The sequence below is a fragment of the Oncorhynchus mykiss genome, chromosome 4 (assembly GCF_057628025.1).
Source record: "Oncorhynchus mykiss isolate SJ-2025 chromosome 4, ASM5762802v1, whole genome shotgun sequence".
Lineage (NCBI taxonomy): Eukaryota > Metazoa > Chordata > Actinopteri > Salmoniformes > Salmonidae > Oncorhynchus > Oncorhynchus mykiss.
The window spans coordinates 86,577,501-86,604,151 of NC_143025.1; the positions used below are offsets into that span (position 1 = coordinate 86,577,501).

Genomic DNA, 26,651 nt, shown 5'->3' on the forward strand with positions numbered 1-26,651 from the left:
TTTTTAGCCAAATTCTAATTGGTATGTTGAAATTTATGTTCCTTTTGATGGCATAGAATGCCCTTCTTGCCTTGTCTCTCAGATCGTTCACAGCTTTGTGGAAGTTACCTGTGGCGCTGATTTTTAGGCCAAGTTATGTATAGTTTTTTGTGTGCTCTAGGGCAACAGTGTCTAGATGGAATTTGTAGTTGGTGACAGAAGCACCAGATCATCAGCAAACAGCAGACATTTGACTTCGGATTCTAGCAGGGGGAGGCCGGGTGCTGCAGACTTTTCTAGTGCCCGTGCCAATTCTCTCTCTCTCTCTCTCTCTCTCTTGCTTTCACCTTCCATCTCTATCTTTCTCTCTGCCCCCTCTCTCTCTCTCTCTCTCTTGCTTTCACTTTCCATCTCTATCCTTCTCTCTGCCCCTCTCTCTCTCTCTCTTGCTTTCACCTTCCATCTCTATCCTTCTCTCTCTCTGTCTCTCTCTTCTGCTTTCACCTTCCATCTCTATCCCTCTCTCTGTCTCTCTCTCCTTCACCCTCCATTTCTATCCCTCTCTCTGTCTCTCTCTCCTTCACCTTCCATCTCTATCCCTCTCTCTGTCTCTCTCTACTTCACCCTCCATTTCTATCCCTCTCTCTGTCTCTCTCTACTTCACCCTCCATTTCTATCCCTCTGTCTCTCTCTCCTTCAAGCTGCATTTCTATCCCTCTCTCTGTCTCTCTCTCCTTCACCTTCCATCTCTATCCCTCTCTCTGTCTCTCTCTACTTCACCCTCCATCTCTATCCCTCTCTCTGTCTCTCTCTACTTCACCCTCCATCTCTATCCCTCTCTCTGTCTCTCTCTACTTCACCCTCCATCTCTATCCCTCTCTCTGTCTCTCTCTCCTTCACCTTCCATCTCTATCCCTCTCTCTGTCTCTCTCTCCTTCACCCTCCATCTCTATCCCTCTGTCTCTCTCTCCTTCACGCTGCATCTCTATCTCTCTCTCTCTGTCTCTCTCTCCTTCACCTTCCATCTCTATCCCTCTCTCTGTCTTTCTCTCCTTCACGCTGCATCTCTATCCCTCTGTCTGTCTCTCTCTCCTCCACGCTGCATCTCTATCCCTCTCTCTGTCTCTCTGTCCTTCACGCTGCATCTCTATCTCTCTCTCTCTGTCTCTCTCTCCTTCACCTTCCATCTCTATCCCTCTCTCTGTCTCTCTCTCCTTCACGCTGCATCTCTATCCCTCTCTCTCTCCTTTGCCGTCTATCTGTCTCTCTCTCGTTCAGCCTCCATCTCTCTCTCTCTATCCTTTATACTCTCTCTCTGTCTCCTTTACCCTCCATCTCTTTGTCTCTCTCTCTCTGTCTCCTTTACCCTCCATCTCTCTGTGTCTCTCTCTCTGTCTCTGTCTGTCTATTTCTTTCCATCTCAGGGTAGGCTTTTTTTGTGTTTAGTCTGACAATATTATGTATGTAGCCTGAGATCCGCCTGAAGCTTTATGCATTAGTAATAACCTGAGACCTCCTAGATGCTAGTTTTGAGTACAGTTAGTCGTTATAGAGTTGAAAGGCCAGGAAAGCCTATTTCTTTCTTTCTTCATTTAGGCTTTTGCTATGCCATCTGTCTGCAGGGAGTAGAGATGAAAGGATGGAGGGATGGAGGAGAGGGAGGGAGGGATGGAGGTTGAGGGATGGAGGTTGAGGTAGCAGAGGGATGGGAGGGATGGAGGAGAGGGAGGGAGGAGAGGGATGGAGGAGAGGGAGGGAGGGATGGAGGTTGAGGTAGCAGAGGGATGGGAGGGATGGAGGAGAGGGAGGGAGGGATGGAGGTTGAGGTAGCAGAGGGATGGGAGGGATGGAGGAGAGGGAGGGAGGGATGGAGGTTGAGGTAGCAGAGGGGTGGGAGGGATGGAGGTCGAAAGGGAGGGAGGGATAGAGGTTGAGGTAGGAAGGGAGGGAGGGAGGGAGGGATGGAGGTGGAGGTAGGGGGGGTGGAGGTGGAGGTAGGGGGGATGGAGGTGGAGGTAGGAGAGGGAAAGAGGGAGGGATGGAGGTTGAGGTAGGAGAGGGAAAGAGGGAGGGATGGAGGGAGGGATAGAGGTCGAGGTAGGAGAGGGAAAGAGGGAGGGATGGAGGTCGGTGTAGGAGACAGAGGGAGGGGAAAAAGGGAGGGATGGAGGTCGAGAGGGAGGGAGGGATAGAGGTTGAGGTAGGAGAGGGAAAGAGGGAGGGATGGAGGTCGGTGTAGGAGACAGAGGGAGGGGAAAAAGGGAGGGATAGAGGTCGAGGTAGGAGAGGGAAAGAGGGAGGGATGGAGGTCGAGGTAGGAGAGGGAGGGATGGAGGTCGAGGTAGGAGAGGGAGGGATGGAGGGATGGAGGTCGAGAGGGAGGGAGGGATAGAGGTCGAGGTAGGAGAGGGAAAGAGGGAGGGATGGAGGTCGACGTAGGAGAGGGAGGGATGGAGGTCGAGGTAGGAGAGGGAAAGAGGGAGGGATGGAGGTCGAGAGGGAGGGAGGGATAGAGGTCGAGGTAGGAGAGGGAAAGAGGGAGGGATGGAGGTCGAGGTAGGAGAGGGAGGGATGGAGGTCGAGGTAGGAGAGGGAAAGAGGGAGGGATGGAGGTCGAGAGGGAGGGAGGGATAGAGGTCGAGGTAGGAGAGGGAAAGAGGGAGGGATGGAGGTCGAGGTAGGAGAGGGAGGGATGGAGGTCGAGGTAGGAGAGGGAAAGAGGGAGGGATGGAGGTCGAGAGGGAGGGAGGGATAGAGGTCGAGGTAGGAGAGGGAAAGAGGGAGGGATGGAGGTCGAGGTAGGAGAGGGAGGGATGGAGGTCGAGGTAGGAGAGGGAAAGAGGGAGGGATGGAGGTCGAGAGGGAGGGAGGGATAGAGGTTGAGGTAGGAGAGGGAAAGAGGGAGGGATGGAGGTCGAGAGGGAGGGAGGGATAGAGGTCGAGGTAGGAGAGGGAAAGAGGGAGGGATGGAGGTCGAGAGGGAGGGAGGGATAGAGGTCGAGGTAGGAGAGGGAAAGAGGGAGGGATGGAGGTCGAAAGGGAGGGAGGGATGGAGGTCGAGGTAGGAGAGGGAAAGAGGGAGGGATGGAGGTCGAGGTAGGAGAGGGAGGGAGGGAGGGATGGAGGAGAGGGAGTTCAAATGTGCCTTCCCCTGTCCCCTAGGAGAGCAGAGTGGTAAAGAGAGGGGTCGTCCGCGTGTGGTTTGTACAGTGTTACATGCTGCTCTGTGAGAGACAGAGACTCTCTCTCTAGCTGTGGGGTTTATTGAGCCCTTGGCAGAGCTGTAGCTGTCTATTACCTCTGCCATAGTATTTTTGGTCAGGTCCTTTCTGGTAGCTGTGAATCCTCAATGGTCTTGGTTAGCTCCTGGTCAGTCATTTATCACTATAGACTCTTTTATCCTAGTCCCATCCAACTGAGCCATGGGAATCTGATGGCAGTGTACTGTGTCAGTGTGGCCCATTATCTCCTGCACCAGGTCCTGGCAGAGTATCCTGGTGCTGGTCCTGGTGTGTAATCGGCTGAGTTCACTCTGTCACCCATGTCTCTGTTTCTGGGTCCATGTCTCTGTCTCTGTGTCCATGTCTCTGTGTCCATGTCTCTGTGTCCATGTCTCTGTGTCCATGTCTCTGTCTCTGTGTCCATGTCTCTGTGTCCATGTCTCTATGTCCATGTCTCTGTGTCCATGTCTCTTTGTCCATGTCTCTATGTCCATGTCTCTGTGTCCATGTCTCTGTGTCCATGACTCTGTCTCTGTGTCCATGTCTCTGTGTCCATGTCTCTATGTCCATGTCTCTATGTCCATGTCTCTGTGTCCATGTCTCTTTGTCCATGTCTCTTTGTCCATGTCTCTATGTCCATGTCTCTGTGTCCATGTCTCTGTGTCCATGTCTCTATGTCCATGTCTCTGTCTCTATGTCCATGTATCTGTGTCCATGTCTCTGTGTCCATGTCTCTGTGTCCATGTCTCTGTCTCTGTCTCTATGTCCATGTCTCTGTGTCCATGTCTCTGTCTCTGTATCCATGTCTCTGTGTCCATGTCTCTGTCTCTGTGTCCATGTCTCTATGTCCATGTCTCTGTGTCCATGTCTCTGTGTCCATGTCTCTGTCTCTGTGTCCATGTCTCTGGGTCCATGTCTCTGTCTCTGGGTCCATGTCTCTGTCTCTGTGTCCATGTCTCTGTGTCCATGTCTCTGTGTCCATGTCTCTGGGTCCATGTCTCTGGGTCCATGTCTCTGTGTCCATGTCTTTGTGTCCATGTCTCTGTCTCTGTCTCTGTGTCCATGTCTCTGGGTCCATGTCTCTGTCTCTGTGTCCATGTCTCTGTCTCTGGGTCCATGTCTCTGGGTCCATGTCTCTGGGTCCATGTCTCTGTCTCTGTGTCCATGTCTCTGGGTCCATGTCTCTGTCTCTGTGTCCATGTCTCTGTCTCTGGGTCCATGTCTCTGGGTCCATGTCTCTGTCTCTGGGTCCATGTCTCTTTCTCTGTGTCCATGTCTCTGGGTCCATGTCTCTGTCTCTGGGTCCATGTCTCTGGGTCCATGTCTCTGTCTCTGTGTCCATGTCTCTGGGTCCATGTCTCTGTCTCTGGGTCCATGTCTCTGGGTCCATGTCTCTGTCTCTGGGTCCATGTATCTGTCTCTGTGTCCATGTCTCTGTCTCTGTGTCCATGTCTCTGTCTCTGGGTCCATGTCTCTGGGTCCATGTCTCTGGGTCCATGTCTCTGTCTCTGTGTCCATGTCTCTGGGTCCATGTCTCTGTCTCTGTGTCCATGTCTCTGTCTCTGGGTCCATGTCTCTGGGTCCATGTCTCTGGGTCCATGTCTCTGGGTCCATGTCTCTGTCTCTGGGTCCATGTCTCTTTCTCTGTGTCCATGTCTCTGTATCTGGGTCCATGTCGCTGGGTCCATGTCTCTGTCTCTGGGTCCATGTCTCTGGGTCCATGTCTCTGTCTCTGGGTCCATGTCTCTGGGTCCATGTCTCTGTCTCTGGGTCCATGTCTCTGTCTCTGTGTCCATGTCTCTGTCTCTGGGTCCATGTCTCTGTCTCTGGGTCCATGTCTCTGACTCTGGGTCCATGTCTCTGGGTCCATGTCTCTGTCTCTGGGTCCATGTCTCTGGGTCCATGTCTCTGTGTCCATGTTTCTGTCTCTGTGTCCATGTCTCTGTCTCTGGGTCCATGTCTCTGGGTCCATGTCTCTGGGTCCATGTCTCTGGGTCCATGTCTCTGTCTCTGGGTCCATGTCTCTGTCTCTGTGTCCATGTCTCTGTCTCTGTGTCCATGTCTCTGTCTCTGTGTCCATGTCTCTGTCTCTGGGTCCATGTCTCTGTCTCTGTGTCCATGTCTCTGTCTCTGTGTCCATGTCTCTGTCTCTGGGTCCATGTCTCTGTCTCTGTGTCCATGTCTCTGGGTCCATGTCTCTGTGTCCATGTCTCTGGGTCCATGTCTCTGGGTCCATGTCTCTGTGTCCATGTCTTTGTGTCCATGTCTCTGTCTCTGTCTCTGTGTCCATGTCTCTGGGTCCATGTCTCTGTCTCTGTGTCCATGTCTCTGTCTCTGGGTCCATGTCTCTGGGTCCATGTCTCTGGGTCCATGTCTCTGTCTCTGTGTCCATGTCTCTGGGTCCATGTCTCTGTCTCTGTGTCCATGTCTCTGTCTCTGGGTCCATGTCTCTGGGTCCATGTCTCTGTCTCTGGGTCCATGTCTCTTTCTCTGTGTCCATGTCTCTGGGTCCATGTCTCTGTCTCTGGGTCCATGTCTCTGGGTCCATGTCTCTGTCTCTGTGTCCATGTCTCTGGGTCCATGTCTCTGTCTCTGGGTCCATGTCTCTGGGTCCATGTCTCTGTCTCTGGGTCCATGTATCTGTCTCTGTGTCCATGTCTCTGTCTCTGTGTCCATGTCTCTGTCTCTGGGTCCATGTCTCTGGGTCCATGTCTCTGGGTCCATGTCTCTGTCTCTGGGTCCATGTCTCTTTCTCTGTGTCCATGTCTCTGTATCTGGGTCCATGTCGCTGGGTCCATGTCTCTGTCTCTGGGTCCATGTCTCTGGGTCCATGTCTCTGTCTCTGGGTCCATGTCTCTGGGTCCATGTCTCTGTCTCTGGGTCCATGTCTCTGTCTCTGTGTCCATGTCTCTGTCTCTGGGTCCATGTCTCTGTCTCTGGGTCCATGTCTCTGACTCTGGGTCCATGTCTCTGGGTCCATGTCTCTGTCTCTGGGTCCATGTCTCTGGGTCCATGTCTCTGTGTCCATGTTTCTGTCTCTGTGTCCATGTCTCTGTCTCTGGGTCCATGTCTCTGGGTCCATGTCTCTGGGTCCATGTCTCTGGGTCCATGTCTCTGTCTCTGTGTCCATGTCTCTGTCTCTGTGTCCATGTCTCTGTCTCTGTGTCCATGTCTCTGTCTCTGTGTCCATGTCTCTGTCTCTGTGTCCATGTCTCTGTCTCTGTGTCCATGTCTCTGTCTCTGGGTCCATGTCTCTGTCTCTGGGTCCATGTCTCTGGGTCCATGTCTCTGTCTCTGGGTCCATTACAGAAAACGTTTGACCTCTGTCATTGCCAACAAAGGGTATATAACAAAGTATTGAGATAAACTTTTGTTATTGACCAAATACTTATTTTCCACCATAATTTACAAATAAATTTATAAAAAATCCTACAATGTGATTTTCTGGATTTTGTTTTCTCATTTTGTCTGTCATAGTTGAAGTGTACCTATGATGAAAATTACAGGCCTCTCTCATCTTTTTAAGTGGGAGAACTTGCACAATTGGTGGCTGACTAAATACTTTTTTGCCCCACTGTATATACACATAGATTGTCCTCACTGTTGCTGTTGCTAAACTGAACCTGATGATTCAAGTAAAAGTAGAAACCTCATTTAGTCAGGTGGTCCTGTAATATAGTGGATGTGTTATGCAAGATGAGTCACATAATACTATTATTCAACTGTCATTTGTTTAGAAAATGAACACGTTATCTGTCGGGCTGTAGGAAAACAACCAAGTAATTAAAGAAAGATAATCTCTACTCCGCTACATCCTTTCCTCTCATCTCCCTCTTCTCTCATCCTCCTCATCTTCATCCTCCTCATCTTCATCCTCCTCATCTTCATATTTTCCTCTCATCCCCCTTTATTCTCATCCTCATCTCCCTCATCTTCATCATTTTCTCTCATCTTCCTCTTCCCTTTGCTTTCTCTCGTTTTTAGACTCCTCCTCCTCTAACTACATCAGACAGCTGGAGATCAAGATGAGGATATTGGAAGACGACAACAACAAGCTTTTAACTCAGGTGATGGTCACACACACACACACACACACACACACACACACACACACACACACACACACACACACACACACACACAGTACGCCTTAGTGATTTAAAATAGAGTTTTCTTTTCATTATTGAATTCATAAGCACCCACAAGGACAACATTTTATTTTTGAGGTCTCTCCTCAACCCACCCTCTCACCACAGCACGCTGAAGTCTCTCCTCAACCCACCCTCTCACCACAACACGCTGAAGTCTCTCCTCAACCCACAACACGCTGAAGTCTCTCCTCAACCCACCCTCTCACCACAACACGCTGAAGCCTCTCCTCAACCCACCCTCTCACCACAACACGCTGAAGTCTCTCCTCAACCCACCCTCTCACAACAACACACTGTAGTCTCTCCTCAACCCACCCTCTCACAACAACACACTGTAGTCTCTCCTCAACCCACCCTCTCACAACAACACACTGTAGTCTCTCCTCAACCCACCCTCTCACAACAACACACTGTAGTCTCTCCTCAACCCACCCTCTCACAACAACACACTGTAGTCTCTCCTCAACCCACCCTCTCACAACAACACACTGTAGTCTCTCCTCAACCCACCCTCTCACAACAACACACTGTAGTCTCTCCTCAACCCACCCTCTCACAACAACACACTGTAGTCTCTCCTCAACCCACCCTCTCACCACAACACGCTGAAGTCTCTCCTCAACCCACCCTCTCACAACAACACACTGTAGTCTCTCCTCAACCCACCCTCTCACAACAACACACTGTAGTCTCTCCTCAACCCACCCTCTCACAACAACACACTGAAGTCTCTCCTCAACCCACCCTCTCACAACAACACTCTGAAGTCTCTCCTCAACCCACCCTATCACAACAACACAATGTAGTCTCTCCTCAACCCACCCTCTCACAACAACACACTGTAGTCTCTCCTCAACCCACCCTCTCACAACAACACGATGTAGTCTCTCCTCAACCCACCCTCTCACAACAACACACTGTAGTCTCTCCTCAACCCACCCTCTCACAACAACACGATGTAGTCTCTCCTCAACCCACTCTCTCACAACAACACACTGAAGTCTCTCCTCAACCCACCCTCTCACAACAACACACTGTAGTCTCTCCTCAACCCACCCTCTCACAACAACACGCTGAAGTCTCTCCCCAACCCACCCTCTCACAACAACACGCTGTAGTCTCTCCTCAACCCACCCTCTCACAACAACACGCTGAAGTCTCTCCTCAACCCACCCTCTCACAACAACACGCTGAAGTCTCTCCTCAACCCACGCTCTCACAACAACACTCTGAAGTCTCTCCCACTCACAATGCACTGAGCCGTACGTCTGAACTGAAGGGTGGAGAATGTGTTTATCCATGTTTAATTCATGCCGGAGCTGTAAGACAGCCAGCCACAGAACAGAGCCATGATGTGATGTCGCCCCCAAGGCTTAGAACAGAGATGAGATGGAGAGGAGTTCTGCGACAGAGTGACAGCATCCCAAATGGCACCCTGTGTAGTGCACTACTTTGGGCCAGGACTCACATGGAATAGGGAGCCATTTGAGAAGCAGACAGTGACAGCGTCCCAAATGGCACCCTGTGTAGTGCACTACTTTGGGCCAGGACTCACAGGGAATAGGGAGCCATTTGAGAAGCAGACAGTGACAGCGTTGCCGTCTTCTCTCTGTGTGACCTTCCTATGACATGGAATTTGTCAGGAGGGTAAATGGGGAGTTGGAGGCTCTTCCAGTTCACCAGGAGTTCACCTGTTACCTTTCAGGTTTTGGGAGAGGGGAAGAAAGGCTCTATAGGGAGAGGGGAAGAAAGGCTCTATAGGGAGAGGGGAAGAAAGGCTCTATAGGGAGAGGGGAAGAAAGGCTCTATAGGGAGAGGGGAAGAAAGGCTCTATAGGGAGAGGGGAAGAAAGGCTCTATAGGGAGAGGGGAAGAAAGGCTCTATAGGGAGAGGGGAAGAAAGCCTCTATAGAGAGAGGGGAAGAAAGGCTCTATAGGGAGAGGGGAAGAAAGGCTCTATAGAGAGAGGGGAAGAAAGGCTCTATAGGGAGAGGGGAAGATCCTAAAACCTTTTGAACCGATAGGTAATCGATCCTAAAACCTTTTGAACCAATAGGTAATCGATCCTAAAACCTATCTCAGCATATATCAGCCATATAAACATGAAATATTTTCACTTTGTTTTCACATTTTTCCCCCCCCCCTTTAAAATCAGGTTTCCCCAACGGGTGGTTTTATTTGGCCTCCAAAGTTTTCTGAGCAAAAAATAAAGATGTATATTTTGTATTATTATTGTAAAACCACCAGGATATCAGCTCCAAGGGATTTTAATTTGGGAAATGTGTTCCAAAGTATTCCCACGCATAATAGAGAATCTATATGATCGTATACAAATGTAAGATTTGAAACTGTTTTAATCAAATATCTGTTTAGGGCTTCAGTCTGCAAATGTTTTGTCATTATGTTTCCGACCCCCTGACCATCCTCTGAAGAACAAATCATCCCGCGGCTGAATCTAGTTAGATGATCTCTGCTTTAAATTGTATGGCTCGATACACTGAAGCACAGTATGCTATTCTATTACGTGAGGCTCAGTTCACGCCAGTGCAAAAGCACCGTAGCGATAAACCAACTCAAGCATCGTCTTTGAAGACATAAAAGCGATTTAAATATACATTTAATTGGGATCTATTTATTTTTAGCACTTATTTTCCCAGTGATCTTCCTTCAGATTATTATGTTGGCAAAGTGTGTGGGCTGGAACCACTGACACAAAACTTTGAGTCAATTAATAAGTAGGTGCTAAAGATTGTCCTCCATGACCTTTTACATAAGGACACCTGATATTAACTTTCCTTTAGAGACGTTTTGGTAAGATAATGTATATCTCTGCTTTGTGATCATCACAGTTACTATCCTCCTACATAGCCAGACATAGTGTTGCCATCTGTTATGTGTTTACTTTGCTTAAACAATGACCTATGACCTCGATGTCACACAAAACAACTGGTCAGCCGTCCTCTCATATTCAGGCCTGTAGCAGATATAGTTTCTCACAGAAACAGAGAAACAAGGTAACTCTCTCACTCCAACTCTACGCTGCTATTCTTTTCTCTGGTGATGGGCCTTTCACACCTGTCAGCTTACACGTTGGCGTCATGTTCAGACAAATCACTATCAAGACGCTATAGCATGCAGCTCTGTTGGTGTGTGGTACGTATTGTATTGTGGTCCTGGGAGGTGAGTGATATGCTACAGTGTGTTGTATTGAGGCCTGGGAGGTGAGTGATATGCTACAGTGTGTTGTATTGAGGCCTGGGAGGTGAGTGATATGCTACAGTGTGTTGTATTGATGCCTGGGAGGTGAGTGATGTGCTACAGTGTGTTGTACTGAGGCCTGGGAGGTGAGTGATATGCTACAGTGTGTTGTATTGAGGCCTGGGAGGTGAGTGAAATGCTACAGTGTGTTGTATTGTACTGAGTCCTGGGAGGTGAGTGATATGCTACAGTGTGTTGTATTGAGGCCTGGGAGGTGAGTGATATGCTACAGTGTGTTGTATTGAGGCCTGGGAGGTGAGTGATATGCTACAGTGTGTTGTATTGAGGCCTGGGAGGTGAGTGATATGCTACAGTGTGTTGTATTGAGGCCTGGGAGGTGAGTGATATGCTACAGTGTGTTGTATTGAGGCCTGGGAGGTGAGTGATATGCTACAGTGTGTTGTATTGAGGCCTGGGAGGTGAGTGATATGCTACAGTGTGTTGTATTGAGGCCTGGGAGGTGAGTGATATGCTACAGTGTGTTGTGAAGTATAAACAGCACAGCAGATTGCTTGTCCCAGCCTCTAGGACCGTCTGGTGGCTGTATGAGGGCGACACAGCGAACTCAGGTAGAGAACCAGACATCATTAATGCATGACTGACAACTGGTGAATGTAAGCAAGAAAATGAACACGTCCTGAATGTTTTATGAACGTCCTGTTGTTGATCTGTTGTTGTTGATGTTGTTGATCTGTTGTTGATCTGATGATGTTGAGGAATTTTAGCTTTGTATATCGAACTTGGTGAAATGTGAGATCGAACTTGGTGAAATGTGAGATCTCGAGATGGAGAAAGGAACTGACGCATATCTGCTGGAAATTGTGAAACAGACACAAATGACTTATTTGAAATTTGCGACTGGCACACTTTTCTGTGAGTATTACACAATTTCCACCACAACGCATTTCATGTGCATTACATTTCCCATTTGTTGTGGTTAATGTTAGCTAGCTAGCTAGGTGGTTTATGTTAGCTAGCTAGCTAGGTGGTTCATGTTAGCTAGCTAGGTGGTTAATGTTAGCTAGCTAGCTAGGTGGCTAACGTTAGCTAGGATAGGCGTTAAGGTTAGGGGTTAAGGTTAGGTTACATGCTAGCTTAGTTGTCCTGTGTGGCTCAGTTGGTTGTGGTTTGAATTTCCATGGGGGACCAGTGCAAACAAACATTAAAATGTATGCACTCACTTCTGTAAGTTGCTCTGGAGAAGAGCATCTTCTAAATGAGTAAAAAAAAAAATGTATTGTTAAAAAGGTACATGATGCAGAAATCGTTCCGCCATTACATGTTTGCTAAAATTCTAATAAACTCAGCAAAAAAGTAACGTCCCTTTTTCAGGACCCTCTCTTTCAAGGATAATTCGTAAAAATCCAAATAACTTCATAGATATTAATTGAAAACACAGTTTGCCATGCTTGTTCAATGAACCATAAACAATTAATGGACATGCACCTGTGGAACGGTCGTTAAGACACTAACAGCTTACAGACGGTAGGCAATTAAGATCACAGTTATGAAAACTTAGGACACTAAAGAGGCCTTTCTACTGACTCTGAAAAACACCAAAAGAAAGATGCCCAGGGTCCCTGCTCATCTGCGTAAACATGCCTTAGGCATGCTGCAAGGAGGCATGAGGACTGCAGATGTGGCCAGGGCAATAAATTGCAATGTCCATACTGCGAGACGCCTAAGACAGCGCTACAGAGAGACAGGATGGACAGCTGATCATCCTCGCCGTGGAAGAACACGTGTAACAACACCTGCATAGGATCAGTACATCTGAACATCACACCTGCGGGACAGGTACAGGATGTCAACAACAACTGCCCGAGTTATACCAGGAAAGCACAATCCCTCCATCAGTGCTCAGACTGTCTGCAATAGACTGAGAGAGGCTGGACTGATGGCTTGTAGGCTTGTTGTAAGGCAGGTCCACACCAGATATCACCTGCAACAATGTCGCCTATGGGCACAAACCCACTGTCGCTGGACCAGAAGGGACTGGCAAAAACTGCTCTTCACTGACGAGTCGTGGTTTTGTCTCACCAGGGGTGATGGTGTGATTTGCGTTTATCATCGAAGGAATAAGCGTTGCACCGAGGCCTGTACTCTGCAGCGGGATCGATTTGGAGGTGGAGGGTCACAGCATCATCGGACTGAGCTTGTTGTCATTGCAGGCAATCTCAACGCTGTGCGTTACAGGGAAGACATCCTCCTCCCTCATGTGGTATCCTTCCTGCAGGCTCATCCTGACATGACGCTCCAGCATGACAATGCCACCAACCATACTGCTTGTTCTGTGCGTGATTTCCTGCAAGACAGGAATGTCAGTGTTCTGCCATGGCCAAGCGAAGAGCCCTGATCTCTATCCCATTGAGCACGGCTGGGACCTGTTGGATCAGAAGGTGAGGGTTAGGGCCATTCCTCCCAGGAATGTCCGGGACCTGTTGGATCGGAGGGTGAGGGCTAGGGCCATTCCTCCCAGGAATGTCTGGGACCTGTTGGATCAGAAGGTGAGGGTTAGGGCCATTCCTCCCAGGAATGTCTGGGACCTGTTGGATCAGAAGGTGAGGGTTAGGGCCATTCCGCCCCGGAATGTCTGGGACCTGTTGGATCAGAAGGTGAGGGTTAGGGCCATTCCTCCCAGGAATGTCTGGGACCTGTTGGATCAGAAGGTGAGGGTTAGGGCCATTCCTCCCAGGAATGTCTGGGACCTGTTGGATCAGAAGGTGAGGGTTAGGGCCATTCCTCCCAGGAATGTCTGGGACCTGTTGGATCAGAAGGTGAGGGTTAGGGCCATTCCTCCCAGGAATGTCTGGGAACTTGCAGGTGCCTTGGTGGAAGAGTGGGGAAACATCTCACAGAAAGAACTGGCACATCTGGTGCAGTCCATGAGGAGGAGATGCACTGCAGTACTTAATTCAGCTGGTGGCCACACCAGATATTGACTGTTACTTTTGACGCCCCCCCCCCCCCCCCCCTTTGTTCAGGGACACATTATTCAATTTCTGTTAGTCACATGTCTGTGGAACTTGTTCAGTTTATGTCTCAGTTGTTGAATCTTGTTATGTTCATACAAATATTTACACATGTTAAGTTTGCTGAAAATAAACACAGTTGATATTGAGATGACGTTTCTTTTTTTGCTGAGTTTAGTTTGCCTAATTTCATTGTGTAGAGAATCATAGTGTCATCTAAACCGCTGTGAAATATCTTCTCCATAAACAATATTGTAGTTTCATCTGTTTGAAGCTTGTCACACCCTGACCATAGTTTGCTTTGTATGTTTCTATGTTTTGGTTGGTCAGGGTGTGATCTGAGTGGGCATTCTATGTTGGATGTCTTGTTTGTCTGTTTCTGTGTTTGAGCCTGATATGGTTCTCAATCAGAGGCAGGTGTTAGTCATTGTCTCTGATTGGGAGCCATATTTAGGTAGCCTGTTTTGTGTTGGGTTTTGTGGGTGATTGTTCCTGTCTTTGTGTTTGTTACACCAGATAGTGCTGTTTTCGTTTTTTTCACATTTCTTGTTTTGTATATTGTTCATTTATCATCTTCATTAAAGATGTATCACAATAACCACGTTTTGGTCCGCCTCTCCTTCAACAGAAAGAAAGACACAAAAACTAAACTTAAGAACGGGAAGCATAGAAATAGTACACATAAAACAGAGCTATTGCTTCTTAGACTTGCTTTCAATGAGAAAGAAGGGTCTATAACTCGCATTTCTATGTGAATTTGGTCAGGTCGCCCAAAAAGTTACATATTGTAGCTTTATAGGGTTAAGGTTTGGGTTAGGAGGTAGGTTAAAGGTTTAAGGTGAGGGTTAGGGGAAGGATTAGCTAACATGCTAAGGAGTTGCAAAGTAGCTAATTAGATAAAATGCTAAAGTTGTCTCCTATCGTTTATCTTAATTAAGTAACCTACTGACTTTCTGTGAAATTCACTATATACAAAATTGTGTAGTGCAAAAAAATTTACTTTTTGTGTGCCTGTCATTAATTTCAAATAAGCAATTTGTGTCTATTTCACAATCATCTGTGGTATTTGGTTTTGTGAAGGTGAAGCAGTGAAACGTAGTTGATTGTGAAGGAAACAATAAGAGCATTAGAATGGAATGTTGACCCTCCAAACTGGCTGGATTGTGCGGTTTACACTTTAAACTTTGTAAAGAAGGATTATGCTGTGTGCTAGACACAATAGTGGAAAGTCCGAGACACAATAGTGGAAAGACCGAGACACAACAGTGGAAAGACCTAGACACAACAGTGGAAAGACCTAGACACAACAGAAATAAGTCTACATACCCCTTATTTAACATACACATATACAAAAACACTGGCCTGAAAACTACTTCAAAAGTACTTAAATAATTTTTGAAGTGACTTCTGTCTACTTGAGTATTGAAGTGTGTTTATTATAACAGTCCCCTTGTTCACTACTGCACATGTCCTACTGCACATGGTCCACTTTAGACAGACCTGTGTAGTGTTACTCTGGCTGAGTCGGCCTGAGTAGTTCAACAGTCTTTACACAGACCGGTGTAGTGCTACTCTGGCTGAGTCGGCCTGAGTAGTTCAACAGTCTTTACACAGACCGGTGTAGTGCTACTCTGGCTGAGTCGGCCTGAGTAGTTCAACAGTCTTTAGACAGACCTGTGTATTTTTACTCTGGCTGAGTCGGCCTGAGTAGTTCAACAGTCTTTACACAGACCTGTGTAGTGTTACTCTGGCTGAGTCGGCCTGAGTAGTTCAACAGTCTTTAGACAGACCTGTGTAGTGTTACTCTGGCTGAGTCGGCCTGAGTAGTTCAACAGTCTTTACACAGACCTGTGTAGTGTTACTCTGGCTGAGTCGGTCTGAGTAGTTCAACAATCTGATAAGAGTGAACAGGAGAAGAGGAGAGGACTGTCCTAGTGAGTCGTGGTCACCTGTTCCACGTCGCACCCTCATTATCAAAACTCAGACAGGATAACTCCCGGTCTTCCAGTCACCTCTCAGGACATTGTGATGGATGGGGAACAGGGCTGTTGCCATGAGGAGATGCCAGCCTGTCTTACAGACCAATGGTGTATAGTTCTGTTTGTCTCTATCATTAGCATAAGATTCAGAAGTGGAAGTTGGGAAGTTTGTTTTATTATCTAAAGCATAATACCAATGAGTTTAAGCCGAGGAAAGACGTGGGATTCCTGCTTGAGGCTGAAAGCAGCGACTGAGGATCTGTTTTCATTGGGAGCCAAGGGAGAGATAAAGAAATGAGGCGGAGGGGTGTGATGTAATGTTAAAATGTGAGAGGAGCTAAGAGGAATGGTTAAAGACTGATGGGGTAATACTGGAGGAGTAAATGGGAGGATGGAAGAAGAGCAAGGAGGAATGGTTAATAACCTCTTCGGGCTCGGGGGCAGTATTTTCACGTCCGGATGAAAAGTGTGCCCAAAGTAAGCTGCCTGCTACTCAGGCCCAGAAGCTAGGATATGCATACAATTGGTAGATATAGAAAGAAAACACTCTAAAGTTTCTGAAAATGTTTGAATAATGTCTGTGTGTATAACAGAACTGACATGGCAGGCGAAAACCTGAGACAAATCCATCCAGGGAAGAAAATTGAGGTCACTCTCTTTTCAATGGGTTTTCTATGGGGATATAGATTTCTGTGGCACTTGCTTGCAGTTCCTATCGCTTCCACTGGACGTCAACAGTCTTTAAAATTGGTTGATGTTTTTCCTTTGAGAAATTAAGAAGTAGGGCAGCTCAGAATGAGGGTCGAGTGAAGTGTACTGTTTGTTATGGGCGCACGACCTGAAAGCTCGCTCCACCTCGTTTTTATCCGCTATTATATGCAGTTTACCTCGTCTTAAATTTTATCAACTATTTACGTTAAAAAATACCTAAAGTTGTATTAGGAAAGTTGTTTGAAATGCTTGCAACAAGTTTACAGGTAACTTATTAGATATTTTGTAGTCATGTTGCGCGAGTTGGAACCTGTGTTTTTCTGGATCACACACACCAAATAAATGAACATTTTGGAGATATAACGACGGAATTAATCGAACAAAAGGACCATTTGTGATGTTTATGGGACATTTTGGAGTGCCGACAAAAGAAGATCTTCAAAGGTAAGGCATGAATTATATCTTTATTTCTGAGTTTTGTGTCGCGCCTGGCGTGTTGAAATATGAATGTCATGTGTTTGTTTGATGGGGTGCTGTCCTCCGATAATCGCATGGTTTGCTTTCACCGTAAAGCCTTTTTGAAATCTGACACGTTGGCTGGATCAACAACAAGTGTAGCTTTAATTTGGTGTTTAATTTGAATGTGTGATTTCATGATTTCAAGTTTAATATTTATAGTCATTTAATTTGAATTTGGCATTCTGCCATTTCACCGGATGTTGTCGAGGGGTTCCGCTAGCGGAATGTCTAGCCGTAACAAGTTTTAAAGACTGAGGGGGGAATGCTGGAGGAGTAAATGGGAGAATGGAAGAAGAGCAAGGAGGAATGGCTAAAGACTGAGGGGGAATGCTGGAGGAGTAAAGGGGAGGATGGAAGAAGAGGAAGGAGGAATGGTTAAAGACTGATTGTTGGAATGTTATAGGAGTGATGGGGGAATGTTATAGGAGTGATGGGGGAATGTTATAGGAGTGATGGATGGGGAATGCTGGAGGAGTGATGGATGGGGAATGCTAGAGGAGTGATGTGATGGGAAATGCTAGAGGAGTGATGGGGAATGCTAGAGGAGTGATGGATGGGGGAATGCTAGAGGAGTGATGGATGGGAAATGCTAGAGGAGTGATGGATGGGGAATGCTAGAGGAGTGATGTGATGGGAAATGCTAGAGGAGTGATGGATGGAAAATGCTAGAGGAGTGATGGGGAATGCTAGAGAAGTGATGGGGAATGCTAGAGGAGTGATGGATGGGGAATGCTAGAGGAGTGATGGATGGGGGAATGCTAGAGGAGTGATGGGGAATGCTAGAGGAGTGATGTGATGGGAAATGCTAGAGGAGTGATGGGTGGGGAATGCTAGAGGAGTGATGGATGGGGAATGCTAGAGGCGTGATGGGATTGGGGAATGCTATAGGAGTGATGGGAAATGCTAGAGGAGTGATGGATGGGGAATGCTAGAGGAGTGATGGATGGGGGAATGCTAGAGGAGTGATGGATGGGGGAATGCTAGAGGAGTGATGGATGGGGAATGCTGGAGGAGTGATGGATGGGGAATGCTAGAGGAGTGATGGATGGGGAATGCTAGAGGAGTGATGTGATGGGAAATGCTAGAGGAGTGATGGGGAATGCTAGAGGAGTGATGGATGGGGAATGCTAGAGGAGTGATGGATGGGGAATGCTAGAGTAGTGATGGATGGGGAATGCTAGAGGCGTGATGGGATTGGGGAATGCTAGAGGAGTGATGGTTGGGGAATTCTAGAGGAGTGATGGATGGGGAATGCTAGAGGAGTGATGGGATGGGGAATGCTAGAAGAGTGATGGGGAATGCTAGAGGAGTGATGGGGAACGCTAGAGGAGTGATGGGGAATGCTAGAGGAGTGATGGATTGGGAATGCTAGAGGCGTGATGGGATTGGGGAATGCTAGAGGAGTGATGGGGAATGCTAGAGGAGTGATGGTTGGGGAATTCTAGAGGAGTGATGGATGGGGAATGCTAGAGGAGTGATGGATGGGGAATGCTAGAGGAGTGATGGGATGGGGAATGCTAGAGGAGTGATGGGGAATGCTAGAGGAGTGATGGGGAATGCTAGAGGAGTGATGGATGGGGAATGCTAGAGGAGTGATGGATGGGGAATGCTAGAGGAGTGATGGGATGGGGAATGCTAGAGGAGTGATGGGGAATGCTAGAGGAATGATGGATGTGGAATGCTAGAGGAGTGATGGATGGGGAATGCTAGAGGAGTGATGGGATGGGGAATGCTAGAGGAGTGATGGGGAATGCTAGAGGAGTGATGGGGAATGCTAGAGGAGTGATGGATGGGGAATGCTAGAGGAGTGATGGATGGGGAATGCTAGAGGAGTGATGGGGAATGCTAGAGGAGTGATGGTTGGGGAATTCTAGAGGAGTGATGGATGGGGAATGCTAGAGGAGTGATGGATGGGGAATGCTAGAGGAGTGATGGGATGGGGAATGCTAGAGGAGTGATGGGGAATGCTAGAGGAGTGATGGGGAATGCTAGAGGAGTGATGGATGGGGAATGCTAGAGGAGTGATGGATGGGGAATGCTAGAGGAGTGATGGGATGGGGAATGCTAGAGGAGTGATGGGGAATGCTAGAGGAATGATGGATGTGGAATGCTAGAGGAGTGATGGATGGGGAATGCTAGAGGAGTGATGGGATGGGGAATGCTAGAGGAGTGATGGGGAATGCTAGAGGAGTGATGGGGAATGCTAGAGGAGTGATGGATGGGGAATGCTAGAGGAGTGATGGATGGGGAATGCTAGAGGAGTGATGGGATGGGGAATGCTAGAGGAGTGATGGGATGGGGAATGCTAGAGGAGTGATAGATGGGGAATGCTAGAGGAGTGATGGATGGGGAATGCTAGAGGAGTGATGGATGGGGAATGCTAGAGGAGTGATGGGGAATGCTAGAGGAGTGATGGATGGGGAATGCTAGAGGAGTGATGGATGGGGAATGCTAGAGGAGTGATGGATGGGGAATGCTAGAGGAGTGATGGATGGGGAATGCTAGAGGAGTGATGGATGGGGAATGTGAAGCAGCATGAGCCAGCGGTGCAGTGATGGAGTGCTAATTGTCTCTCTGGAGTGCGTGTCGTTGTGTTCTGCACCAGATGCGACACATACACAAACACACAAACCGCTCACTGTGTTATTTATAGCTAGGTTTACAAGGTTCTTCCAGCCATCACGTGACCACACACACAACGTGCTGGACGTGCGTGACTCTGGAAATGTCATAAGAAACATTGGCGATTCTCCCTACAGACAGACAGATGGGTGGATGGCTAGTTAGAACGCCCAGGGACCTGTGATCTTTATGAATATCAGAGAATACGTAGAGGACTCTTCATAGAGGACAGCATTTCAGAATATTTCCATATGAGACATTTTTGGCCTCCTATCCCTGTGCACAACAGTGTGTTGGTAGGTTCTGAGGGCTGTGATGTGGATATTGAACAGTGTGTTGGTAGGTTCTGAGGGCTGTGATGTGGGTATTGAACAGTGTGTTGATAGGTTCTGGGGGCTGTGATGTGGGTATTGAACAGTGTGTTGGTAGGTTCTGGGGGCTGTGATGTGGGTATTGAACAGTGTGTTGATAGGTTCTGGGGGCTGTGATGTGGGTATTGAACAGTGTGTTGATAGGTTCTGGGAACTGTGATGTGGGTATTGAACAGTGTGTTGGTAGGTTCTGGGGGCTGTGATGTGGGTATTGAACAGTGTGTTGATAGGTTCTGGGGGCTGTGATGTGGATATTGAACAGTCTGTTGGTAGGGTATGGGGGCTGTGATGTGGGTATTGAACAGTGTGTTGGTAGGTTCTGAGGGCTGTGATGTGGGTATTGAACAGTGTGTTGGTAGGTTCTGGGGGCTGTGATGTGGATATTGAACAGTGTGTTGGTAGGTTCTGGGGGCTGTGATGTGATGTGGATATTGAACAGTGTGTTGGTAGGTTCTGAGGGCTGTGATGTGGGTATTGAACAGTGTGTTGGTAGGTTCTGGGGGCTGTGATGTGGATATTGAACAGTGTGTTGGTAGGTTCTGGGGGCTGTGATGTGATGTGGGTATTGAACAGTGTGTTGATAGGTTCTGGGGGCTGTGATGTGGGTATTGAACAGTGTGTTGGTAGGTTCTGGGGGCTGTGATGTGGGTATTGAACAGTGTGTTGGTAGGTTCTGGGGGCTGTGATGTGGGTATTGAACAGTGTTTTGGTAGTGTATGGGGGCTGTGATGTGGATATTGAACAGTCTGTTGGTAGGTTCTGGGGGCTGTGATGTGGGTATTGAACAGTGTGTTGGTAGGGTATGGGGGCTGTGATGTGGATATTGAACAGTCTGTTGGTAGGTTCTGGGGGCTGTGATGTGGGTATTGAACAGTGTGTTGGTAGGTTCTGGGGGCTGTGATGTGGATATTGAACAGTGTGTTGGTAGGTTCTGGGGGCTGTGATGTGGGTATTGAACAGTGTGTTGGTAGGTTCTGGGGGCTGTGATGTGGGTATTGAACAGTGTGTTGGTAGGTTCTGGGGGCTGTGATGTGGGTATTGAACAGTGTGTTGGTAGGGTCTGGGGGCTGTGATGTGGATATTGAACAGTCTGTTGGTAGGTTCTGGGGGCTGTGATGTGGGTATTGAACAGTCTGTTGGTAGGTTCTGGGGGCTGTGATGTGGGTATTGAACAGTGTGTTGGTAGGTTCTGGGGGCTGTGATGTGGGTATTGAACAGTGTGTTGGTAGGGTCTGGGGGCTGTGATGTGGATATTGAACAGTCTGTTGGTAGGTTCTGGGGGCTGTGATGTGGGTATTGAACAGTGTGTTGGTAGGTTCTGGGGGCTGTGATGTGATGTGGGTATTGAACAGTGTGTTGGTAGGTTCTGGGTGCTGTGATGTGGGTATTGAACAGTGTGTTGATAGGGTATGGGGGCTGTGATGTGATGTGGGTATTGAACAGTGTGTTGGTAGGTTCTGGGGGCTGTGATGTGGGTATTGAACAGTGTGTTGGTAGGGTCTGGGGGCTGTGATGTGGGTATTGAACAGTGTGTTGGTAGGTTCTGGGGGCTGTGATGTGGGTATTGAACAGTGTGTTGGTAGGTTCTGGGGGCTGTGATGTGGGTATTGAACAGTGTGTTTATAGGTTCTGGGGGCTGTGATGTGGGTATTGAACAGTGTGTTGGTAGGTTCTGGGGGCTGTGATGTGATGTGGGTATTGAACAGTGTGTTTATAGGTTCTGAGGGCTGTGATGTGGGTATTGAACAGTGTGTTGGTAGGTTCTGAGGGCTGTGATGTGGATATTGAACAGTGTGTTGGTAGGTTCTGTGGGCTGTGATGTGGGTATTGAACAGTGTGTTGGTAGGTTCTGAGGGCTGTGATGTGGATATTGAACAGTGTGTTGGTAGGTTCTGGGGGGCTGTGCTGTGGGTATTGAACAGTGTGTTTATAGGTTCTGGGGGCTGTGATGTGGGTATTGAACAGTGTGTTGGTAGGTTCTGGGGGCTGTGATGTGGGTATTGAACAGTGTGTGATAATCTCTCTCTGTCTCCCCAACAGCAGTGTAACCCAGGGGACCTGCGTGTCCTGAGGAAGGGGATGACCCTGTACCACTCTGAGTCTCAGCTGTCATCCCTGCCACGACGCCAAGATGCACTGCACAACGTGAGAACACACACACACACACACACACACACACACACACACACACACACACACACACACACACACACACACCTCTTAACTAACTATAAACAGACATCTACCCACTGCTGTTCTTACAGCTATCCTCTTGCATGTCTTTCTCCCACTCTCTCTCTCTAACATCACAACCACCCAGTTTAAACCACGGGCTCTCCAGGCCTTTAGGCTTCTGTCTCCCCAGAGCCTGTTTCAACTGAATCATGTACTATGAAATGAATTAGACACAGTCCCAAGGCCCTACATACAGCTAGACCTAAGACCCAGTCCAAAGGCCCTACATACAGAACTATATGTTCTATTATAAACTGTGTGGTTCGAGCCCTGAATGCTGATTGGCTGAAATCCGTAGTATATCTTATTATGTTCATAACTAGTTTATAATATCAATAAGGCACCTCAGAGGTTTGTGGAATAAGGCACCTCGGGGGTTTGTGGAATAAGGCACCTCGGGGGTTTGTGGAATAGGGCACCTGGGGGGTTTGTGGAATAGGGCACCTCAGGGGTTTGTGGAATAGGGCACCTCGGGGGTTTGTGGTATAAGGGCAATATACCACGGCTAAGGGCTGTATCGTGCCTAAGGCCAGCCCTTAACCGTGCATCTTGTTTTGGTCCAGTTGTCATGACGTCTCCGCGTCTCCATCTCATTATGGTCTGTACTGTGATTGATTGGCTGGCTTCTGATGTGTTCATCCAAGCGTAAGAGATGGCCTTAGTGGAACACACGCACAGGGACACAGAGACACAGAGACACAGAGACAGAGAGACAGAGCGAGAGAGAGATGATTCTGAACTTCCTGTTCTCTCTTAGTTAATAGTTAGTTATTAGGATGGCTTCTTCTCCCATCAGCATCATCATGGTTTTATATTTAGTTGGCCCTCTGCTCTCTCTTTGTTCTGCCCCACTTCCACTTTCAGGTCACGTTGGTGTGTGAGTGTACATGCGTTCGTGCAAGTGTGTGTGTTTTAGTGAGACAACACTGCCTTCATTTCATTCACGCCGACACTAGATAGTCCGCTCCTATTCCTCGTTTTAACACTGTATCCCATAGTTTCTGACAGTGTGTTAACCTACGGACCATAGTTTCTGACAGTGTGTTAACCTACGGACCATAGTTTCTGACAGTGTGTTAACCTACGGACCATAGTTTCTGACAGTGTGTTAACCTACGGACCATAGTTTCTGACAGTGTGTTAAACTACGGACCATAGTTTCTGACAGTGTGTTATCCTACGGACCATAGTTTCTGACAGTGTGTTAACCTATAGACCATAGTTTCTGACAGTGTGTTAACCTACGGACCATAGTTTCTGACAGTGTGTTAACCTACGGACCATAGTTTCTGACAGTGTGTTATCCTACGGACCATAGTTTCTAACAGTGTGTTAACCTACGGACCATAGTTTCTGACAGTGTGTTAACCTACGGACCATAGTTTCTGACAGTGTGTTATCCTATAGACCATAGTTTCTGACAGTGTGTTAACCTACGGACCATAGTTTCTGACAGTGTGTTAACCTACGGACCATAGTTTCTGACAGTGTGTTATCCTACGGACCATAGTTTCTGACAGTGTGTTAACCTACGGACCATAGTTTCTGACAGTGTGTTAACCTACGGACCATAGTTTCTGACAGTGTGTTGACCTACGGACCATAGTTTCTGACAGTGTGTTAACCTACGGACCATAGTTTCTGACAGTGTGTTATCCTACGGACCATAGTTTCTGACAGTGTGTTAACCTACGGACCATAGTTTCTGACAGTGTGTTATCCTACGGACCATAGTTTCTGACAGTGTGTTATCCTACGGACCATAGTTTCTGACAGTGTGTTAACCTACGGACCATAGTTTCTGACAGTGTGTTATCCTACGGACCATAGTTTCTGACAGTGTGTTAACCTACGGACCATAGTTTCTGACAGTGTGTTATCCTACGGACCATAGTTTCTGACAGTGTGTTAACCTACGGACCATAGTTTCTGACAGTGTGTTAACCTACGGACCATAGTTTCTGACAGTGTGTTATTCTACAGACCATAGTTTCTGACAGTGTGTTATCCTACGGACCATAGTTTCTGACAGTGTGTTATCCTACGGACCATAGTTTCTGACAGTGTGTTATTCTACAGACCATAGTTTCTGACAGTGTGTTATTCTACAGACCATAGTTTCTGACAGTGTGTTAACCTACGGACCATAGTTTCTGACAGTGTGTTAACCTACGGACCATAGTTTCTGACAGTGTGTTAACCTACGGACCATAGTTTCTGACAGTGTGTTAACCTACGGACCATAGTTTCTGACAGTGTGTTATCCTACGGACCATAGTTTCTGACAGTGTGTTATCCTACGGACCATAGTTTCTGACAGTGTGTTATCCTACGGACCATAGTTTCTGACAGTGTGTTAACCTACGGACCATAGTTTCTGACAGTGTGTTAACCTACGGACCATAGTTTCTGACAGTGTGTTAACCTACGGACCATAGTTTCTGACAGTGTGTTAACCTACGGACCATAGTTTCTGACAGTGTGTTAACCTACGGACCATAGTTTCTAACAGTGTGTTAACCTACGGACCATAGTTTCTGACAGTATTTCTCTCTCCCTGTACTGGAAGACCTAAAACAGACTGATTATGCAGGGAACTGAGCCAGGTCTCAACAATCATATGAATAGTAAACACCACCTGGAGCTGTGTGTTTCTCTGCACTGTCCAAAACCTTTACTTATACAAAAGCCTTACCCAGCAAGGAATAGAACCCTTACCTGGCAGTTCTGCTAACACATCTCACACGGTGGGTTTCACCTACAAAATAAGGGAAGGAACAACATGAATTTAACTTTTGTGGTTAGGCCTTACCTATACAGTAAGTAACTTCAAGCAATTACAAATAGTTTGGAATAGCAGACACGAATGGTCACCTCCCCACCAGACTAACTCGGTCTTTCTCCTCTCTCAGGGCACGGTTGGTCGCCTCCCCACCAGACTAACTCGGTCTTTCTCCTCTCTCAGGGCACGGTTGGTCGCCTCCCCACCAGACTAACTCGGTCTTTCTCCTCTCTCAGGGCACGGTTGGTCGCCTCCCCACCAGTGAGTCAACCCCGGTAACAGGCTACCTGCCCTGTGTTCAGAAACAAGAGTCTGTGGTCCACGCTATGAAGGTATGACAACTTGACATTATCTCTCACACAGACTTGGGTTCAAATACATGTGTATTTGTGGATCTGGTTTTTAAAATGATTTTCTCTGTGTATTTGATTTATTTTAAAATAACAGCCCAAAACAAGGACTTTTACTTGAGCATCCATTGTATCTGCAGGACTAGGTTGTTGTTGATGTGTTGTGAGAGACTGCTGCTTTAAACAATGAATCACATTGATTCCCTAACTTGGTTTCATGACCATATGCCTGATTGTACCAGGTGTTGGAGGTGCATGAGAACCTGGATAAGAAGCAGGGCCCAGAGGACTACGAGGAGGATCTGAGTGAGAAGGAGAAGGCCATCGTCAGAGAGATGTGTAATGTAAGGAGTCTTTCTTTTCTCCTCTCTCTTTTCATCTGTCTCCCTCACCTGATGCGTTATTAGTGCAGGTAGAAACATGAGTATTGGTTTTCTGGGTCTTGTAACTACATTGCCTTGGCCTATTTTTGCTCAACGCTATGAAGCACTAGGAGGAGCTGTAGCTTTGTTGTACAGTCTCTCTCTCTCTCTCTCTCTCTCTCTCTCTCTCACTCGCTCGGTGTGTCTGTCCCATCCTGCAAGCAGTGTTCTAATTGGAGCATGTTGTTCCATTGTGAAGCAGTGTTCTAATTGGAGTGTGTTGTTCCTGTGTCTCTGTTCCATTGTGGAGCAGTGTTCTAATTGGAGTGTGTTGTTCCATTGTGGAGCAGTGTTCTAATTGGAGCGTGTTGTTCCATTGTGGAGCAGTGTTCTAATTGGAGCGTGTTGTTCCTGTGTCTCTGTTCCATTGTGGAGCAGTGTTCTAATTGGAGTGTGTTGTTCCATTGTGGAGCAGTGTTCTAATTGGAGCGTGTTGTTCCTGTGTCTCTGTTCCATTGTGGAGCAGTGTTCTAATTGGAGCGTGTTGTTCCATTGTGGAGCAGTGTTCTAATTGGAGCGTGTTGTTCCTGTGTCTCTGTTCCATTGTGGAGCAGTGTTCTAATTGGAGTGTGTTGTTCCTGTGTCTCTGTTCCATTGTGGAGCAGTGTTCTAATTGGAGCGTGTTGTTCCTGTGTCTCTGTTCCATTGTGGAGCAGTGTTCTAATTGGAGCGTGTTGTTCCATTGTGGAGCAGTGTTCTAATTGGAGCGTGTTGTTCCTGTGTCTCTATTCCATTGTGGAGCAGTGTTCTAATTGGGAGTGTGTTGTTCCTCTGTGTCTCTGTTCCATGTGTTCTAATTGGAGTCTTTTGTAAGAGGCTCCCGCAGCCCAACAGTCAGAGCAATTAATCTATCTGAGGGGGCAGGAAAAAGAGCAGAGTATTCTCCTCTCCTCCGCGCCCTCCATTATTTAAAGCCTTCACCTTCCTCCATCTCTGAGAGAAAGAGAGAGAGAGAGAGAGAGAAAGAGAGAGAGAAAGAGAGAGAGAAAGAGAGAGAGAAAGAGAGAGAGAGAAAGAGAGAGAGAAAGAGAGAGAGAGAAAGAGAGAGAGAAACCCTGGGTCCTCTCATCTCACATGCAG

The 26,651-nt window shown here is 47.5% G+C and overlaps 1 protein-coding gene across 2 annotated transcripts in view; it reads left to right on the forward strand.

Moving 5' to 3' along the window:
- The window catches only part of LOC110522568 (coiled-coil domain-containing protein 85C-A), a 117,597-nt gene that overhangs the window by 85,106 nt on the left and 5,840 nt on the right, over positions 1-26,651 (forward strand). Inside the window, exons 2-5 of one of the 2 annotated variants that reach the window (XM_021601026.3) lie at positions 7,185-7,267; positions 21,826-21,927; positions 25,036-25,131; positions 25,392-25,493. In XM_021601026.3, the coding sequence (XP_021456701.2) occupies positions 7,185-7,267; positions 21,826-21,927; positions 25,036-25,131; positions 25,392-25,493 (383 nt within the window). Of the gene's footprint in view, positions 1-7,184; positions 7,268-21,822; positions 21,928-25,035; positions 25,132-25,391; positions 25,494-26,651 lie in introns of both variants that reach the window. The other variant, XM_021601025.3, reaches the window with a different exon arrangement.